The sequence below is a fragment of the Vulpes vulpes genome, chromosome X, assembly GCF_048418805.1.
Source record: "Vulpes vulpes isolate BD-2025 chromosome X, VulVul3, whole genome shotgun sequence".
In the NCBI taxonomy this organism is placed as follows: Eukaryota; Metazoa; Chordata; class Mammalia; order Carnivora; family Canidae; genus Vulpes; species Vulpes vulpes.
Genome location: NC_132796.1, coordinates 26,568,953 through 26,588,108, shown reverse-complemented (window position 1 = coordinate 26,588,108; position 19,156 = coordinate 26,568,953). Strand labels below are relative to the sequence as shown.

At 39.0% G+C, this 19,156-nt stretch overlaps 1 protein-coding gene across 7 annotated transcripts in view; it reads left to right on the top strand.

The window, feature by feature from the left end:
* Window positions 1-19,156, top strand: part of DMD (dystrophin) — a 2,426,617-nt gene that overhangs the window by 2,072,343 nt on the left and 335,118 nt on the right. For all 7 annotated transcript variants that reach the window (XM_072743155.1, XM_072743156.1, XM_072743160.1 and 4 more), the window contains 2 exons: window positions 16,142-16,262; window positions 16,870-17,138. In XM_072743155.1, the coding sequence (XP_072599256.1) occupies window positions 16,142-16,262; window positions 16,870-17,138 (390 nt within the window). The remainder of the gene's footprint in view (window positions 1-16,141; window positions 16,263-16,869; window positions 17,139-19,156) is intronic.

Sequence of the window (19,156 nt, the reverse complement as noted above, 5' to 3'; positions counted from 1 at the left end):
CCCTCAGTATCCCTGGTTACTGGAATGGTTACTTGCTAACAGTAGTAAAATGGTAGTACTTATTCTCAGTCCTTTTATGCAGGGATCTCATGACTAGAAACATGCTTTTGGGAGATGTTGATGCCAGAGTTGTGGGTAACATGCCCCAGATTGAAATTAATTAAGCCCTGCTTAACTAGTGTGCTTATTCAGATGCCCATCTCTTACGCTTCTTTGACTTATCAGGACTTCCAGCCCATTGGTAACTTTGGGTTCTAGATATTAATTCCATTACTCCTCTATCTTCACCTCCTCTATCTTTACCTCCCTCCAAATCCAACTTAGATTCAATCATAAAACATTTTAGTAGCTCTTTCCCAAGACCCTAAGATGTTTTGCTTTTTTACCTTTTTGTGGCTACAATCTGCAAAACCCCAAAGCTTGGAAAATCTAACTAAATACTTTCTCCTGTCCAAACAACAACAGAGCAGACCAGTATAGTCATTTTTTCAGGATGACAGGCCAAGCCTTTCTTTGACACAGCCAATATGTCACTGGGTCATTTGGCCTCCAAAATAGTTCTTGATTCTGTCTATTGCAGTCATCACCATAGTTATAGAAGACAATTTCTCCTAACCTTTCTGGATCTAATCTTGCTACCCTACAGTGCAGTCTTTATGTTTCAGCCAGAGTGATTTATGTAAAAACAGACATTGAATTATGTCAGTCCTTATCTTAGTACTCTTTAGTGGCTTCTCAATGCCATGGAGGAAAGACAACATCCTCAGCAAGGGCCCCAACCTTCTCTTTTCTTACTCCTCTTCCTTTTGCCCTCTGGATACTAATACACTGCCTTCTTTTGGTTTCTGAGTTCTCTGTGTTCTTCATAGGTGGTGCTTGGAACACACTGGTCTTCTGTCTGAAGCCCCCTCTACCTACTCCCACCCCTTCATAATTTCCTGGTTAACATCTAATTATCCTATATATCTTGGCTCAGACATCGAGCAAGCTTTTCCCCATTGCCCACATTTGAGCCGATCTTCCTCTACATGCTCTCATATACTGTCTACTTTTCCTTCTGCAACTTAACATTCTTCGTCATCACATCTATGTGTAATTGATTCTTATCAATCACCTTCACTAAACCGTGTGCTCCAAGAAGCCTTCTTTAAGGGAGAGGATTGTCATTTTTATACTGAGCACTTTGTAAAGTGCCTGGTACAAGGTAGACACTAAATAGATAAACAAAGGAATTGGGGCACCTGGGTGGCTCAGTGGTTGACCGTCTCTTTCTGAGCCTTTGGCTCAGATTGTGATCCTTGGGTATTGAGACTGGGTCCCACATCAGGCTCCCCACAGGGAACCTGCTTCTCCCTCTGCCTATGTCTTTGCCTCACTCTCTGTGTCTCTCATGAATAAATAAATAAAATCCTTAAGAAAAAAAAAAAGAAAGGAAGGAACTAAGGAAGAAAGGGAAGAAGGGAAGGAGGAAGGCAAAAAAAAAATCAATCAGTGATCTAATCTTAACCTTACTCATTCTCCTCTGGTTTACTAAGGCCAAAGGAAGGGAAAGAAAGATGACAGAGGGATGGTCCTTCCTAACTGCAGGATTTTTTGTTTATTTGCATCCATCAACTCAGCATCTATTCGTACTGTGTAGAGCTGCTTTGATGCCCAGTTTTTACTTGTGGTTTGACCCAGTGTTTTCACAAGCTTCTTTTTGTATCCCTAAGAAAAATTCTTGTCACAAAACACTCTTCCTCCCTCGAAGAACATCATCGCTCCAAAGTGTTGATGAGAGAACACTTTAGCATCCTGTTTCCTCAGAGTTTTGTCACATTTATGCAGTAGCCCTTTTATAGTTGCAATGGAATGCTTGTCTTGTTAGTAATGTTCTTGCTGCCTATTGGCAAAAAGAACAAAGGAAAATCCTTGAAACCGGGTCTCTTTATCTGATCTTCTGAACTTGGGAAGAGAGAAAGGAAATATAATCAGCACAAAATTCTGTCAAGATCTAGTCTTTGACAGATTTTGTATTTGTAGACTTGTTTTACATTGCCACCTTTCTGAGATTATAAATTGTCTTGCTCTTTATGGGTTTCTTGATTCAAATACTGTTGACATAGAATGTTTAGTATCAAGATGGGTCACTTGTTATCATAAACTTGTCCTCCATGGATTTGATGTGTCACTTTTTTTTTTCAAATCCCCTGCTTACTATCTCTTGTAAATTATTAATACCCCTGGTTGTTGCTTTTTATGATAATCCAAATCCCATTAGAATGTCACAAATTGAAACTATAGGAAAGTATTTTTCACTTTTCTATAAGCCAGGATGTTTATAAAAGAGGTAATTTATATTTTCCTTGTGTATCATTGCAGATTAATGATAACATTTTATAGCAAAATATCGTGGGTCTTACACTCTTAAAGCAAAAATATATCGTCATTCTCAATCACTTTGATGGAGGGGTATATGGTTTTCTCATAGGTAAAATTCCAAAACAGGCCACACAGGTAGTTAGGGACTGCAAGCTCACTCCCCAAAGAAATTCTCATGCCCATGGGAGTGGGTCTGTGTTCCCCAAACCAGCTGGGCAGCATAACAACTGCTACTGGAATGGCTCTCAAGCCTAATTAATAAAATAATGCTCCATATGCAGTGAAGTGTTATAAATAATTAAAGCTCAAATATGCCTTAGCAAATATAAACTGACCAATTTTTATATCTTTTGAATACATTATCCTGGCTTTTACGGTTCCTCATTACTTGCCTCACTAGACTGACTCGTTTTCAATTAGTGTGTATTATTCTGGTCCAGATATATTTTTAAAACTGACTTCCTTTGTTTTACTTGAGCAGTCACTAAAGTGATATTTATTACTTGTCTACTTCTGTGATTAACCTAGAGAGAGTTTTAAAGGAGCAAATCATAGTGGGAAATTTCTGAGGAGAACTGCAATAAACCATGAGCTTATTTAACTCCCTTCATCCTACCCCAAATCCAAATGGAGATTAGGTCTTGATTAGAAGAACACTGTAGGTAATGACTTTTTGTTTGCATTTGTACTAATGAAATTGTTTGTCATTAGGCTTTCATCTTTCAGTTTAAATATCTCTGTAATTCCTTCCCTGGAGACCCTTAAGGACACCTTCAAAGCTTCCTGAGATTTTCTGGTTAAGATTTAGATGGAAGTAATCAATACATACATTATTAAAACAGTGGACAGAAAGCCATTATTGCATGGATGCTGCTGACAAATGAAAAGGCTTGAATAAAGTAGTTTACTTGTTCATTTGTCAGGTCGTATATTATGCATGTTCGATTTCTTCAGAAGTCACCACAAAGTGAGAGAGAGGTTCAGAAATTCAATAAAATTATCCTGGAATCACATTGTTGATTATACATTTATTTAAGCTAATTCTGTTATCAATGCTGGCCTGCTTCCTTTGGGTACATATGTGTGTCAGCTTGATGAGTTCCCGGTGCTTTCTTTCCACATAAATAGAATATGTCTTTAGGTGCCATTTGTGAACGTTAAAATTCAAGTCAGATCTGTGTTAAAAAAAAAATGCATTGTTCCTAAGCACCTCTGAAAAACAACAAAAAGAGGTTGTGATAGGGTAATTCATTCTAACATTCAATGACCTGGCCTCTTAGAGTTTCTAAACAAGTTTGGTTCACCTGCAAATTCACTGTTACTTATATCTACTCCACGCTCTCTGCTTCGCTGTGTTGTTAGAGGAAATAGACAAATAGACATTTTTTTTTTTTTTTGCTCAACAAAGCCAAAAGTTTATTCTTTAAAAAGGTTAAGAAAATCGACAAACTCATGGCAAGACTGATAAAGGAAAAAAAAAAAACAGAAAATAAAATTTGACAATATCAGGTGGAGATGAGGAGAATATGGCTGCAGAGCTTACAGATGCTAAGATAATAAAACATCTCAAAAGTAACTTTTCACTAATAAACTTCACAATTTAAATAAAAAGTGCAAATTTCCTAAAAACAAAATATTTGGCTAAGTCGAGAAAAAAATAGAAATCTGAATGTTACTTTGGAAATAGACATCTTTTTGATCTATCCTTCATCCCTAATGGAGTAAACTACTTTTGTGTAAGTTTCACATATTATGCAGTCATATTTAGGATTGCTGAATGGAAAAGATTTTTAAATTATTTTTAGAACTACATTTCTAGACATTTGAGAGAGTCTTCTGAAAACTAGCTATATCATCAAAACTTGAGAATGGAGCCATCTAGGATTTTCCATTTTCCTTTAATGAGTATAATAAAATAAAATGTGAATAATTTACAAATTAACTTCCCTACCAAAGTCCTCTTTCTAATCTATTTCTAATCAAAATACTTTGCTCTCTTGAAAAATATTCTTAAAATAATATTCATATAGGACTTTGCCTTTACAGGACCCTTTTACACAGTCATTTAATTTCTTTTTTTATTTTCATTTTTTAAATATTTTATTTCTTTATTCATTAGAGACCGAGAGAGAGGCAGAGATATAGGGAGAGGGAGAAGCAGGCCCCCTGTGGGGAGCACGATGCAAGACTTGATCCCAGGACCCCAGGATCACAACCTGAGCCGAAGGCAGACACTCAACCACTGAGCCACCCAGGTGCCCAACAGTCATTTAATTTCAAATGAACCCCTCTGATCATTTTCTGTGTTCTTTCTATTCCCTAAAAAATTATTTTAGGAAAAACTGTACCATAATTCAGACTCCTAGAATATAGTGATTCTCTCAGTGATTATTTATTGAGGGCCTACCCTATGCCAGGGCTGAAGATACAGGAGTGAACAAAACGAGACTCTGCCCCCATGGACCTTCAGATTTTACTGAGTGAAATATCAAGTAAACAAATAAATTAACACATAAACTCCTATCAAGTCAGTACTATAAAGAGAAAATAAACAAAACAGGAATAGAGAAAGAATGAGGGATAGTGGCTTATCTGAGGAGGTTATATTTATACAAGCAAAGTTCTGAGTGAGTGAGCCAAGCAAAGACCTTGAGTGAAGAGTATTTTAGGCAGAAGGAGCAGCAAATGCAAAAGATGTAAGAACAGGTTTGCTGTGCTCAAGGAATAACGAGATGGGCTAATGATACATTGTAGCAAGTGGCAAAGGCCAGATAATAATTGATGTTGTCTGCTACAGTTTGGAATAGATTTTATTTTGTGCATAAAGATACACCACTGGGGAACCATAAACAGGGATGATGTGATCTGGTTTCCTGTGTCCTAAAGTTGTCTCTGGTTGCTCTATGGAGAATTGACAGTAGGAGGAGCAAAACTGAGACCAGGGAGAAAGTTAGGGGGGTGCTAAAGTCATTTAGGAAGGAGACAATACGGTCGCCTCTCAAAAAAAAAAAAAAGAAGGAGACAATGATGACTTGGCCTAGAGTGGAAATGATAGACATTGTGAAAAATTATTTGACCCAAGATATATTTTGTTTTTTTTGTTTTTTTTTTTAATAATTTTTTTTTTAAGATTTTATTTATTTATTCATGATAGTCACAGAGAGAGAGAGAGAGGCAGAGACAGGCAGAGGGAGAAACAGGCTCCATGCACCGGGAGCCCGACGTGGGATTCGATCCCGGGTCTCCAGGATCGCGCTCCGGGCCAAAGGCAGGCGCCAAACCGCTGCGCCACCCAGGGATCCCCCAAGATATATTTTGAAAGTAGAGCTGATAGAACTTAAGATAGATGGGATGTGGAATGTAAGAGAAAGTGAAGAGTCCAGGATGACTCTGAAGTCTCTGATTTGAACAAATGGGGAAATGATGATACCATTTATGGAGATGAGAAAGACTTTGAAATGATCATGGGTGAGGGTGTGTATGTGTAGCAAAACAAGGGTTCCATTTTTGGATTATATTGATAGAGACAAATGGCATGATTCAGAAATTATTCACCACTCACACTCAACAGTCTCAGATTTTGGCTGAGCCTCTTGAGAATGGATATAAATTAATTTGTCACAAGGTCTCCTAATAATCCATTCATCTGTACAGTTGCTTCAGAAGGAATTTCCAAAATTTAGGGTTTAGGTTCAATGACCTAAGACCTAATTCTCTAAGTGACCATGGGAACAGATTGAGTTTTCACCAGAGATTTCTCAAAGTCAGCTCAAAACTTAACAACATTATCGTCAGTAGGAAGTGACTTCCCCAGTAGTTGTTGGAAGCAGCCCAGGCCTAGGATTGAGAGTCAAACAGCTGTTCAAGATGCTGCATGGGCACTAAACTATTTCTCCATAGTATCACAGATCTGCAAGCAGGCTGGACTCTGTTCTAGCCCATGTCCTTGATCTCAGCAACACAGCTTTTAGCTTAAAAGACTTCCAAAAAATAAATCTCAACAAGGAGTTGGTTAACTTCATTTTCCCCCCTAAACTCTCAAAAAACTTTCCTTTCGTTGAATACAATTAGATTTTTAAAAATAATTTCAGGCTTGAAATATGTCCATTTATTTTTCAACTTTGCTTGAAATTGATTCGGTCTCATTTATGAATTGCTGTTGTTCATGTTGTTGACTATCTGAAACAATAACTAGATATATCTGATGCTGTGATTCCTTGTCTTCACTTTAAGTGGACTGGAAACAAAATGGTACTTTTTTTCTATCTTGTTTAAAGATGACAATGTAGTCAAACTCTTAGAAGTACAGTGGAAGAGTGATTATGAGAGGCTAGAGAGAGGATGAAACGGAAACTTGCCGTTCAATATAAAGTTTCAGTTGTGCAGGAGGAGTAAATTCTAGAGACCCACTGTACAGCCTAGGGCCTGGAGTTAACACTACTGTATTGTACACTGAAAACTCTCAAGAAGGTGGAGCTCACATTACGTGCTGTTACCACAATAAAAAAAATCAAGATGACTTGATCTTTTCTTTATATCCCATATGCTCCACATTTGCATACCTTCTCTAATACCAGCTATTTCAAATGAATATTAAAAGAATCCTTTGTCTTTTTGTTTTGTTGTTGTTGTTCTTTCGAATTTCCTTCTTCCATGAATCCCTGTGAATTTGCCTTGGACTCTTAGAGACAAATTCCTGCGACTCCAGTTAACCATGTTTTGGGATCTTGCCCTTTTCCAATGTTCAAGCTCACTGGGCATTGATGGTCCCTAAATCAGCATTCAGCAAATAAAGTATTAGTGATGTGTTTGAGACTCAGTAAATACAGTGGCTCTTTAAGTGAGGAACGTCATTATGGTGACAGAATGTATTCAACTTTCTTATGAGAAGTAAAAACAATATACGAGGCAGGTAGACAAAGTAGAAATAATATGGAAACTAGCATGATAATATAGGATGACAAAGCTAAAACACTGATCAATTTGTAGATATGACTATGTTAACATCCTTGTCATGTGCCCACTCGGGAACCATTTGTTGAGCGGATGGCACCATTGGGATTCCCTTCAATTTTACGGTCTCTGGTGTCCTCTTATCCCTTAGCTAATGCTTCAGACCAGAGGAAAAGCCTAAAAGCAGTTCAAACTATAGAACTTCTGAATGTGTGCACATGAACATCTCCTCCAGGAAAGAAATCACTAGGATTAAGAAGGCAGAGCTAATAAGGCCTCCTCTTGAGGAAAATCCACTCAAGTAACTCAAAGGTTACACTCAGCTTTGGATCTGGCACATAAAAATAGGCCCAGAAGAAGAGCTCTCAATTTTTCCCCATCGACAGCATTTAATTTTTTCCTCTAATAATTCATGAGCCCAGGCTTTCACCCTCAAGCATGTTCTGCATCTAAATCAAACTGGCCTCCATATAACACATTCTGGTTTTCTAAGTGGGTGTTCTCTTATATATTCAACAATATTTATTATCCACTATGTGCCAAGCTGTGGCTAGAATTTTTATCATTAGTAATGGTGCCTAGAAGAGCCAATCACAAACCACTACCATGTAACAGGCCTATGTCCAATTAATGACCAAAATGACCTAAACATGTTAATTATAGAATATTCAAACTGGGGCGCCTGGGTGGCACAGTCGATTAAGCATCCATCTCTTGGTTTTGGCTCAGGTTGTGATCTCAGGGTTGCGATCTCAAGGTTGTGAAATCGAGCCCCATGAGGGGCTGGGCATCCAGTGAGGAGTCTGCTTAAGATTCTCCCTCTGCCCCTCTCCTCTCTCACATAAATAAATCATTTTTTAAAGGTTTTGTTTATTTGAGAGAGAGAGAGAGAGAGAGCATGAAAGAGAGATCACAAGCAGGGGGAAGGGGTAGAGGGAGAAGCAGAGTTCCCACTGAGCAGGGAGCCCCATGCAGGGTTCAATCCCAGGACCCTGGTATCATGACCTGAGCTAACCCAGACACTTAACTGACTGAGCCACCGGGTGCCCATAAATAAATAAATCTTAAAAAAAAAAAAAAAGCATATTCAAACTGTATCTTAAAACTTTGATAAGGTGATTAGCAAACCTCCACATTTTAACAAATGGGGGCAAAAGGGCTCAGGGAGATCTCATGACCAGTTCTGGATCGTCCAGCCAAGCTTTGGCCCCAGCCTGAGCTTGAACTTCAAGTCAGCGGCCACAGCCCTCTCTTAACCACTTCCATCAGCCTCACGGGGTGATTCCGTCAAGCTCTGCTGACACACATGAACAACATATAGCCATTCTGTGAGATTTTAGGTTGAATAACACAAATACAGACTTGCCACCTCAGTGGGAATATAGATAAAATTCAGCTCCATGGAAACTGCACATGATTGAAAGAGACCTATGTTTTGAAAAGCAAAGGCTTCTACTTATATCCATAGCGATAGGACCAGGATCTCTAGGTGAAAGCAGGATAGCTTTTCTCTCAAAAATGTCAGTCCTCGGGGCGCCTGAGTGGCTCAGTCGGGATTTTCTCCCTCTCTCTCTCTCTGCCCCTCCTCACCTCAAATAAATGAATCTTTAAAAAAAATGTCAGTCCCTGTGCCCAGAGCTCTCATCCTGCCCATCTCTTCTCTGAGGCACATCAAGGATATCAATATCTCACCCTGTAGCCCCTCTACATATGATTCTAAGCTACTTCTCTTTATGGTATTAATAGGTATTTGAGGTAATATTCACCCTATTTGTTTTTCTCCTATATGTAGGCAGGGCAGGGAATAAAAACAAATAATAATTGACTCAGTTCTTCTCTGTTACCCTCAAGTTTTTAAAATTTCTGACTTGCTTCATGGCCATTAGGATTTCCCACTTATGTGTCTTTCAAACTATTATAACCCAGAGAACTTTTCATTTTTTGCCATTATTCATCTTCAGCCTCGCTTTAAGAATGTCAAGATTTGGATTCTAAATGACTCATGAACTGATGGCCTCACGTAAATCCTAACTTATCATCTGTACCTCATACCTATATCATCTATACCTACATTGGAAAACATTCATAGTATAAAAGTATCCCCGCGAACGCACCTATTCAACCAAACCAGGGACTCCTTAAGGACAAAGATCCAGTTCCTACATCTTCCCTATCTCACGCATAACAGGTTCAAAGTTAATATTTTTCTATTAGCTAATTAATTTGCCAGCAGCCAGTCACCCAGCTGGTTAGTATTTTTGATATATAGATATTATCTATCAAGGGCATCTGGCTGGCTCAGTCAGTAGAGCATGCAGCTCTTGATCTCAGGGCTGCAAGTTCGAGCCCCACGTCAGGTGTAGAGACTGCTTAGATAGATAAACTTTTAAAATAATGAAGAAATACCATCTATCAGATAATTTCACCTTAAAATAAATGGATTTAGGGCACCCGGGTGGCTCAGGGGTTGGGCATCTGCCTTCAGCTCAGGTCATGATCCTGGGGTTCTGGTGTCGAGTTCTGCATCAGGCTCCCCAGAGGGAGCCTGCTTCTCCTTCTGCCTGTGTCTCTTCCTCTCTCTGTGTGTCTCTCTAATCTTTTAAAAAATAAAATAAAATAAATGGACTTACCTGAGGATGTCCCACTAGTACAATTGTGTAGTGCATGCTTCATATAAATTATTCTGTGAAACTTAAGAAGCTGAAGGAAAGATGTCAAACTAGTGTGCCTAATTATTTTCTCATTTGTAAGACAGAAAGTTAACGTTCTTTTCACAGAGGTGCTCTAAGTCTTTAGTAGTTGCTTCTGATTCTTCCACAACACTATGTTAGGCCCTTGGGCCTGGCTATCTTGGAAAGGTGAAGAGGAAGCTGTGGAGAAGTGGATGAATTTTAAAGAAAATAATTTTATCTGTTCAAAAGATTCAGGAAGTAAATATCTTAACATGTGAATATTGACATCTAACTCACACAAAGATTTTTCTTTACATGTATGGAGGAAGGCCTCTGTATCTGATACCTTTTTCACATAAGCACATAAACGAACCAACTTGTCGAATTTAAAATATTAAGCATAACCTCTGAGACAAAATCAGTATAGTATAGGACTACATATATTCCCAAACATCACTCAAATAGACTTTCTTTGAGAGACAAGACAGTTATCAAAGAGTTAAGGCTCTTGACATTGAATGTTCTCAGTTTTGTTTTAAAATGTCCCCATTTTCCTTCTTAAAATACAGTGAACTCTTATAACATGTAGTTTATGATAAATCAATTAGATGGTGAAAATGGATTTTCTGTTATTTTAAAGCAGAATCTTCACTGGTTTTTCTTGTTGTTGTCTTTGTTTTTTTACATTTACTACATAAGCCTGTCTCTTTTAGGGGTGCCTGGGGCCTCAGCCCATTAAGCGTCCAACTCTTGATTTCAGCTCAGGTCATGATCTCAAGGTCACAGGATTGAGCCCTGCATTGGTTTCTGCATTCGTGTGAATCTGCTTGTCCCTCTCCCTCTGCTCTTTCTCCCACTTGCTCTCCAACCCCCTATCTCTAAAATAAATAAATAAATAAATACACAGATAAAATCTCTTTTAAAAAGCCCATCTCTTTTAAACTCCATGCTATAAGGACCACTGATGCTTTTTGCCTAGAACAGTGTCTTGTATAGTAAGGTGCTCAAAATTTGTTAAACGAACAAATGGAAGAAGAGTTTTCATTCTAACCATGCTTAAAACGACATATTCCTATTTATGGTGTTTGCCACATAGTGAGAAACGTTACCATTTTCTTTGTCTTCTGATTGTCTTGAACCAACTATCTCTCCCTTCCTCCTGGGGTTTTTAACCTTTCTTATATTTTGTCTAAATCTTCCCAAATGCTGAAGATAGAGCACATAACCTTCTCTTCCATCCACATTCTTTTCTTAATTTCCGACAACGATGTGAAAATAATGGTGCTTATGTCTTTGTAACGACAGAACTTCCTTTGTCTTTTCTCTAGATTCGTTTTAATCCTCAGTGACTCATATTTAAGAAATGAACTGTGCAGCTGTGGTGGTGCTAAGCCTTTGGCAATAACTCGAGGGGCAAACAAGTGGTCTCTCACAATGGGTGTTCACTTCTAACAATGGAGCTGCATCATCAAACGGTGTCTTGGACTTTGTCAATTTGATAGGACCTTTAAGATCCATTTCCTTGTTTTACAGACCTTACTCCAACAATTATCTCCACTTTCCCCCAGTCTAGGTCTTTAATAGATTCCTCTCTGCTATGGTAACCAACTGTCCTGGTTTGCATGAGACTGTCCTGGTTTTTGCGTTCAAAGTCCCACTTCATGAAGCACTACCCAGTCTCCAACAAACCAGGACACTCAGTTTCCCCACTGCTAGCTAGCTTCCACCTTTCACCCTGTGTGCAAACCCTTCCTGTCCTAAAAAGAACATAACTTCCCTTTACATTGAAATCCACTCTGCCCTCCTTCCTATCTTCCTTTTCTCCCTGTCAGAAAAAAATATATATGTTGCACAGTATTCATCTAAAATACATATTCCTTCTTCTCCCACTCACTCCTCAACTGAACCTACTTCTGAGGCTACTCCCCTCCACTGAAATGGCTCTCACCACGTCCAATGAACATTTCTAAGTCTTTGCTTTACTTCTGTGTGTCATGGTTGGACATTCTCAGTCAGTTTCTTCCTCTCTCTCTCTCTTTTTTAAAGGTTTTATTTTATTTTTTAAGATTTTATTTATTTATTCATAGACACAGAGAGAGAGAGAGGCAGAGACACAGGCAGAGGGAGAGGGAGAAGCAGGCTCCATGCAGGGAGCCCGATGTGGGACTCAATCCCGGGTCTCCAGGATCACACCCCAGGCTGCAGGCAGCGCCAAACCGCTGCACCACCAGCGCTGCCCTCTTCCTCTCTCTTCCATAGTTCTACACTTCTCATTTCCCCCAAGCTTTCCACCTGTCCATTCCATTCTCTCTTGGCCTCTCATGGGATTCAGTTCTTCTGTGTGTCCATAAATTTTGTATATTCTCCAGAATTTTCTCTTTAGCCCACTCTGCTGCCTGAGCAATCTCATCTACTTCTATAAATGTAATCCTTGTCTCTTTGTATAATCATAGGCACTCAGTGGATATTAACTGAGAAAATGACTCCTAAATCTCCTTTTGTCTCCCTAAATATTAGACTTTGATATTTATTTCCTTCTGGAAGGAAAGGTACCTCTCCAAGCTGTATTGCATCTTCTTAGTCTGTTCTCAAAACAGATTCCCCCTTAATATTAGTATTGAGGACTTTTTAAAGATTTTTATTTATTTATTCATGAGAGATACAGAGAGAAAGAAGGAGAGACACAGAGGGAGAAGCAGGCTCCATGCAGGGAGCCTGATGTGGGACTCAATCCCGGGTCTCCAGGATCACGCCCCAGGCCAAAGGCAGGCGCTAGACTGCTAAGCCACCCAGGGATCCCTAGTATTGGGTTTTTAATATTCATCTTCATTAATTTTACCCTGAATGTGCACATGAGGTATTCTGAATCAGAGACAGATTTCTTTCAATCACCTAACAGGAAATATCATCACCACTACCCCATCCTGGCCTTTGCCCCAAGTCTTACCCCTAGGGAGACATAAGAGCTGATAGAAAATGTTCCTACATAACTGGCTGCATACTCTCTAGGCAAAATGGGAAAAATGATTTTTCTCTTCTTATAGGGGGACAAGGCCTTTTCCCCCAGAAAGTGTCCCCTTCTCCTCATGAAAGGGTCTCCTTGGAAACATAAAGGGACTGATTCCTAACTCCAACTTTTCTAGAAGCCAGATAGCCCCACATGTCTCAGATTTTACAAACTGAAAATATCACCAAGGTCTGGGCTTTTTCCCCCCCAAGCTGTAAAGACCCAAAGAGATAGTCATTCCAGTCTTGCTGACAGTTTGGAGCTTAACCTGGGAACTTACTCTGGGCTCTAACCATTTGGTCCTCTTGGGTGAGTGAAATTAACTAGACACATGACTGCAGATTTAGTTCCCATGATATGGGAAGGTCCTCAGGAGCCAGAGCTTTTTGTAGGCATGCTGAGAAATCCAGGAGAGTTTATTTTCTCACATGTAGGTTAATTGCACCCAGCATTCACTCATCTCTCCAACCTAGAAACTAGAAGTCTTCCTTAGTCCTTCCCATCTCTTCTCTCTGGCATCTGTTCAGTCACCAAATCCCCAAACCTCTAACACTCTAAATATTTCCCTACTCCATCCTTTTATTCATTCATTCATTCATTTTTGTACCACTGCCCTGGGTCAGATCCTCATAATCTTTCACCAAATTCTTACAATTGCCTCCTAACTGATCTTTCTAATTCCATTTCTGCCCTTCTCAAGTACTTACTCTGTATTTACATTGGGGTCATTTATTTGAAACCCACACATGCCCATGCCATTCCCCTGCTTAAATTCTCTCAAAGGCTCCTGATTGTCTGCAAGAGAATACCTAGGCTTCTCAGGAACTCATAGATTGAGCTTCAACTTCTGAGTTAAAGGTCAAATATAGTTTAAGATAATGACACTGTCTTATTTATCTCTGGATCTGTCCTCTCCTTATACTTGATGTTCTAGAGAACTGGCCTACTTGAGATAACTGTACATGCCAGACTGTGTTATGTCCTATGTCTTCACATCTGTATTTTCATCATTTTCTCCCTCTTCCCCTATCCTGCACTTCCCAGGCTAACTTGTTTTCATGTTTTAGAGTTCTTTATGAATAGTATCTTCTCTGGGAAGCCGATCCCAATTTCTTTTCCCATATTGTGCAAACCTATAGCATTTCCCACACTGAACTGAAATTGAGGGCATCTGGGTGGCATAGTCGATTAAGTGTCCAACTCTTGATTTCAGCTCAGGTTGTAATCTCAGGGTCCTGAGATTGAGCCCTGCATTGGGCTCTACACTCAGTGTGATGTCTGCTTGAGATTCTGTCTCCCTCTCCCTCTTCCCCTCCTGTTCATGCTCTCTCTCTCTCTCCCTCTCTCTCTCTCTCTTAGAAAGAAATAAATCTTTAAAAAACTAAATTATTTATGTGTTTGACTCTTCTACTATATACAGGTTTCTAAACAGGAAGAGTTGTTTTGCATTCAATTTTATGTTTCTAGTTTCTGATAACAACCACTGACACATAGTAGTTCAATAAAGGGAGCAATTATTATTTTTATAATTAGTAGTATCTGAGTCAGTTGCCTCCTATCAAGTCCAAATGGAGAGACTAGAAAAAAAACAATAATTTTCTTGAAGTTGGGAAAATCAGATATATGAGCAAGAGCTGTATACACATACACATGCACACACACACACACACACACACACACACACACAGAGATTTCAAATAAAATATTAGAAGAAGAATCAGCCCTACATGTAAGCATAGTAAATAGCTCACCTACTCTGTATTATAATACCTACTCTGTATTATTTCAAAGACACAAAAATATCTCAGTGTACAGAAACTACTAACTTTCACTTACAGAATTTTATTATTTCATTTCAAACACTTGGCCTCTCTTTAGTCAATTGTAACCAACTATGGAAGATGAATCATTTTCAAAGTATCAAACTCAGGATTTTTCTGAATGATGAGGATTTTATCTATAACTGTGTCATCTAATACAGTTCTAGAGCATTCCTGCAACATGATATATCCAAAGTTCAAAGGAGATACAGCTAAATTTTCCCTCGAGGCTTAAATTCAGTAGGTAACATTGCTAAAAATACGGAAGAATTGAAAAACAATATGAATAATTAAGCCCTAGCTCAGGGTAATTAATATTATTATTACTATTGTTCTTACACTGATTGATTAACGTTTCTGTGGTATTTACCACTTCCATTAACATCTTCACTTCTGAGACAGCATAATCTGGTCAATAAGTATCTTTGGTGATTTCCAAGTATCTGTCCATTTATTCTAGCCTCACATGATGTCTCACGAGCCCTAGCACTCAATTATGTATGAAGCTTATTGTTTTCACTGTTTCTGGTGTGTTAGTTTTCTCCCTTCTTTTCATCCAGAAGTTTCCTGAAGGCAGAAACTATGCATTTTGCTTTCCTTTTAATCCCCTGTGTCAGTGAAGATTACAGTTTAGAGATTAAAACTGATAACTAGCCTAGATGACCCCAAGAGCCCAATTCTAGGCCTACTCTTCTATAGGAACCTATCCCCACAATTCTTAGTCCAGTATACCTCCAAAACTTTCTACCATTCTCAAAGAAATCACATTGAATAATGTATTGGATATTTTTCAGAAGTACTGAGTTTTTACATAGTTACTGTTAATATTTCATTTTATTTGTTGTCAGATATTTTGACAGAATTAGCTGGTGGTTATGAATTGGATTGGTTGTATATTTCAGTACAACCTGCATTCTTCCAAATGGCCCTTCAAGCTCACTACTATGTTCTGGAGAACCATTCTTTTGGGTGCTTAGAAGCAGTCGTTAGCCCTGCTAGGGTTTCTGCAATATGTATCTTGCAACTTTGGCTTCAGATTTCAAGTTTGGCAGTCAAGTTGTACAAATGAATCACTCTTATCTTAATGAAAGGCATTAACATATCTTGGAAGTTCCCCCATGCTCTCCAGACTAGCTTTACACACAATGCTTTCCTGATTAACAGAAAGATCCATATAGCCTTCTTTATCATTTTGTGACTATCGGTTTAGAAATAAAGGAGATAGAAATTGACCTGGGAATTTCATAACCAAGTTTTGAACACCCAGGATTAATTTTGAGAAGAATGCCACAAGCCAAATAAGCATTTCTTTTCATCTCATTTCACAGGCCTTCAAGAGGGAATTGAAAACGAAAGAACCTGTAATCATGAGTACTCTTGAGACTGTACGAATATTTCTGACAGAGCAGCCTTTAGAAGGACTAGAGAAACTCTACCAGGAGCCCAGAGGTAATTGAATGTGGAACAGTAATAGCATATTGATAGAAGGATCGGTGGTGACAGAGCAACCCATCCATTCTTGCTGCCAGGGTCTGGATGGCTCTCATATTTTCTAAGTTAAATAGAATTGATTCAAATTAAGCATAGATGTTGGGGGAAAAAAGGAATTATAAGCCACCGTGTATAAATCTGTTTGCACATTCATAAATAAACAGTAAAAGAGACGAATGAGTGATCAGTTATTGAAACATTTAGAAAATAATCAACAAATGAGATTATTGGTGAGAAGGAATGCTATTGTTACAAAGACTACAAGCTAATTTTCAATTTAAGAGCCTGACAGAAGTACATTAGAGCTTGCGGTGTGCATTTTTCTACTCAGTACCTTAAATGAATCTTGGGTTATCTGAACGATATAAGGTAGAACAGATACTCTCAGGAGGACAGATTTGAGACATGCTGGACACTATCAGAATTTATGCCAAAGTATAAAAGAACCATTAATTGGCAGGTCGGCCTCTTGTTAGACTGTACTCTCTTTCTTCCAGTATGACCTTTTCAGCGATGTTTAAAAAAAATGATTGTGGCCTAAAACCTTGTCATATTACCAATTTAGAGCTGCCTCCTGAAGAGAGAGCCCAGAATGTCACACGGCTCCTACGAAAGCAAGCTGAGGAGGTCAACACTCAGTGGGAAAAACTGAACGTGCACTCTGCAGACTGGCAGAGAAAAATAGACGAGGCCCTCGAAAGACTCCAGGAGCTTCAGGAAGCAACAGATGAGCTGGATCTCAAACTACGTCAGGCAGAGGTGATCAAGGGATCCTGGCAGCCTGTGGGTGACCTCCTCATTGACTCTCTCCAAGATCACCTCGAAAAAGTCAAGGTACCATCTATTGCTTTGCTTCGGGGCCCTTTGAGAGTTGCAAAAGAGATTCTCATCTGAACTTGGGTGCAGCATTTCCTTCTCACCAAGTTAAAATAGTGCCCTTAAGCTTTAGGAATCTGTCCGTCTGTCTTTTGCAAATTCAAAATCAATTTGCATGTGGTATTTTCTCTAAGAGGACATAGTGATCTAATCATCTCTATCTTTAGTAATGTGGAATGAAATATTAAAAAGTTATGGGGTGAAACAATCGTTCTGATTTTGCTATTAGGAAATGAATTTAAGCATTTGTACTAAAATGATCGGGGTGGTGTGTGTGTGTGTGTGTGTGTGTGTGTGTGTGTGTGTGTGTTCTTTGCAAAACTTAGTATCAGAGTAGGGAAAAATACACTTATTCAAGAGCCAGGAGTCCAGGCTTTGGCCTTTGTGCTAACTAAATTATGTGACTTGGGTGAGTTATGGTACTGTGAATTGAGGCTGTTACTGCTGCCCTTCCCTTAGAAGGCAATGTATATAATACAATTTTGAGTTGTATTAGTCCACTGCAGATATTAGGAAATATCATTATATATTTGGAATACTGTCCACAAATCCAAAGTTAAATTCCCTTGTAGCACAAAGATGATAAATATATTTATAAAGAAAAAAATATACATATTTAAGAGTGTCATTTTGAAAACCAACAACTGGAAACATATTTTGTTTGCTCATCTAGTGTCAAAACCAACAAAAGACCTCCCAGTTTCAAATGCCAAAGAGAAATTCTCACCTGTACTCAGTGTGTGTGCTGGCAGCCGTGTTCTGGAAGATCTCTACTCCCTTGCTCTGTGGCATTGTCTCATCCACATTCTTCTTCTTTCATTATTTTCCTTTATTTTCCTCAATTCTGAAACTCTCCCCACCCTTCAGATGTTGGTGCACCTAAGTTTTTAACCTTCACTCAATTCCCATTTTATGGTGTAAATGCTCCCAATTTGAAGTGGCATGGATGGTGACAAACCTCAATTTCTGGTCTGGATCTCTCTTCTGATCTCCTCACCCATTTGTCATTAGAATCAAAATGCAGCCCTTTTGAAACCGAGGTCATTCATTCTCATGTTTGTCCATTCCCCTGCTATTGTCTCCTTTTACCTGCCCTTTCTTCTGTTGTTCCAATTTCAAGGTGCTTAGGCTTGAAACCTGAGTTCCTTCCTTAAGTCCTTCTACATCTTTACTGATTGCACTTGGCCATGCATTTTACCTCATAATATCTCTTTTCTATTTTCCCTTCTCTTTTCAACCAAAATCCTATTCTACCCCCCTACTTGTGGTACTCAAATTGTTGTATTATACTTCTTTAAACCCCATGCCAGGCTCATCTTTAATCCCTGTTCTGGTGTACCATAAACACGATTTGATTTTTTTTTAAGTTTTTACTTAAATTCCAGTTACTTAGCATACAGTGCAATGTTAGTGTCAGGGGTACAATACAGTGACTCAAGACTTCCCTACAACCCTCAGTGCTCATCACAACAAGTGATAAGCACCGCATTTTAAATACTTGGTTACAGGGCACCTGGGCGGCTCAGTGGTTGAGCGTCTGCCTTCGGCTCAGGTCATGATCCTGAGGTCTGGGGATCGAGTACCACATAAGGCTTCCCACAGGGAGCCTGATTCTCCCACTGCCTGTGTCTGTGTGTGTGTGTGTGTGTGTGTGTGTGTGTGTCTTTCATGAATAAAGAAATAAAATCTCAAATATCTGGTTAAGGAGTGAGTGAATTAACAGTTTCTTTACTGTTTTTCTACATTTTCTGTCCTCTTCCAACTCCAACCTAAAATCCTTGAGGGAAACTGCCTGCCTGAGAATAAAGTCAATGAATGAAGAGGGCAGGTGACCCTTTACTTCCTAGCCCTGGTTCAAATTCCTAATTGTCACTCCTATCCTTCAGGCCATTCTGAACATTCTCACTGCACTACTCCTTTACCCAAATATGCCAAGTCGTCCGGTAACTCTCTGCCTTTGCAAATGCTCTTCCCTT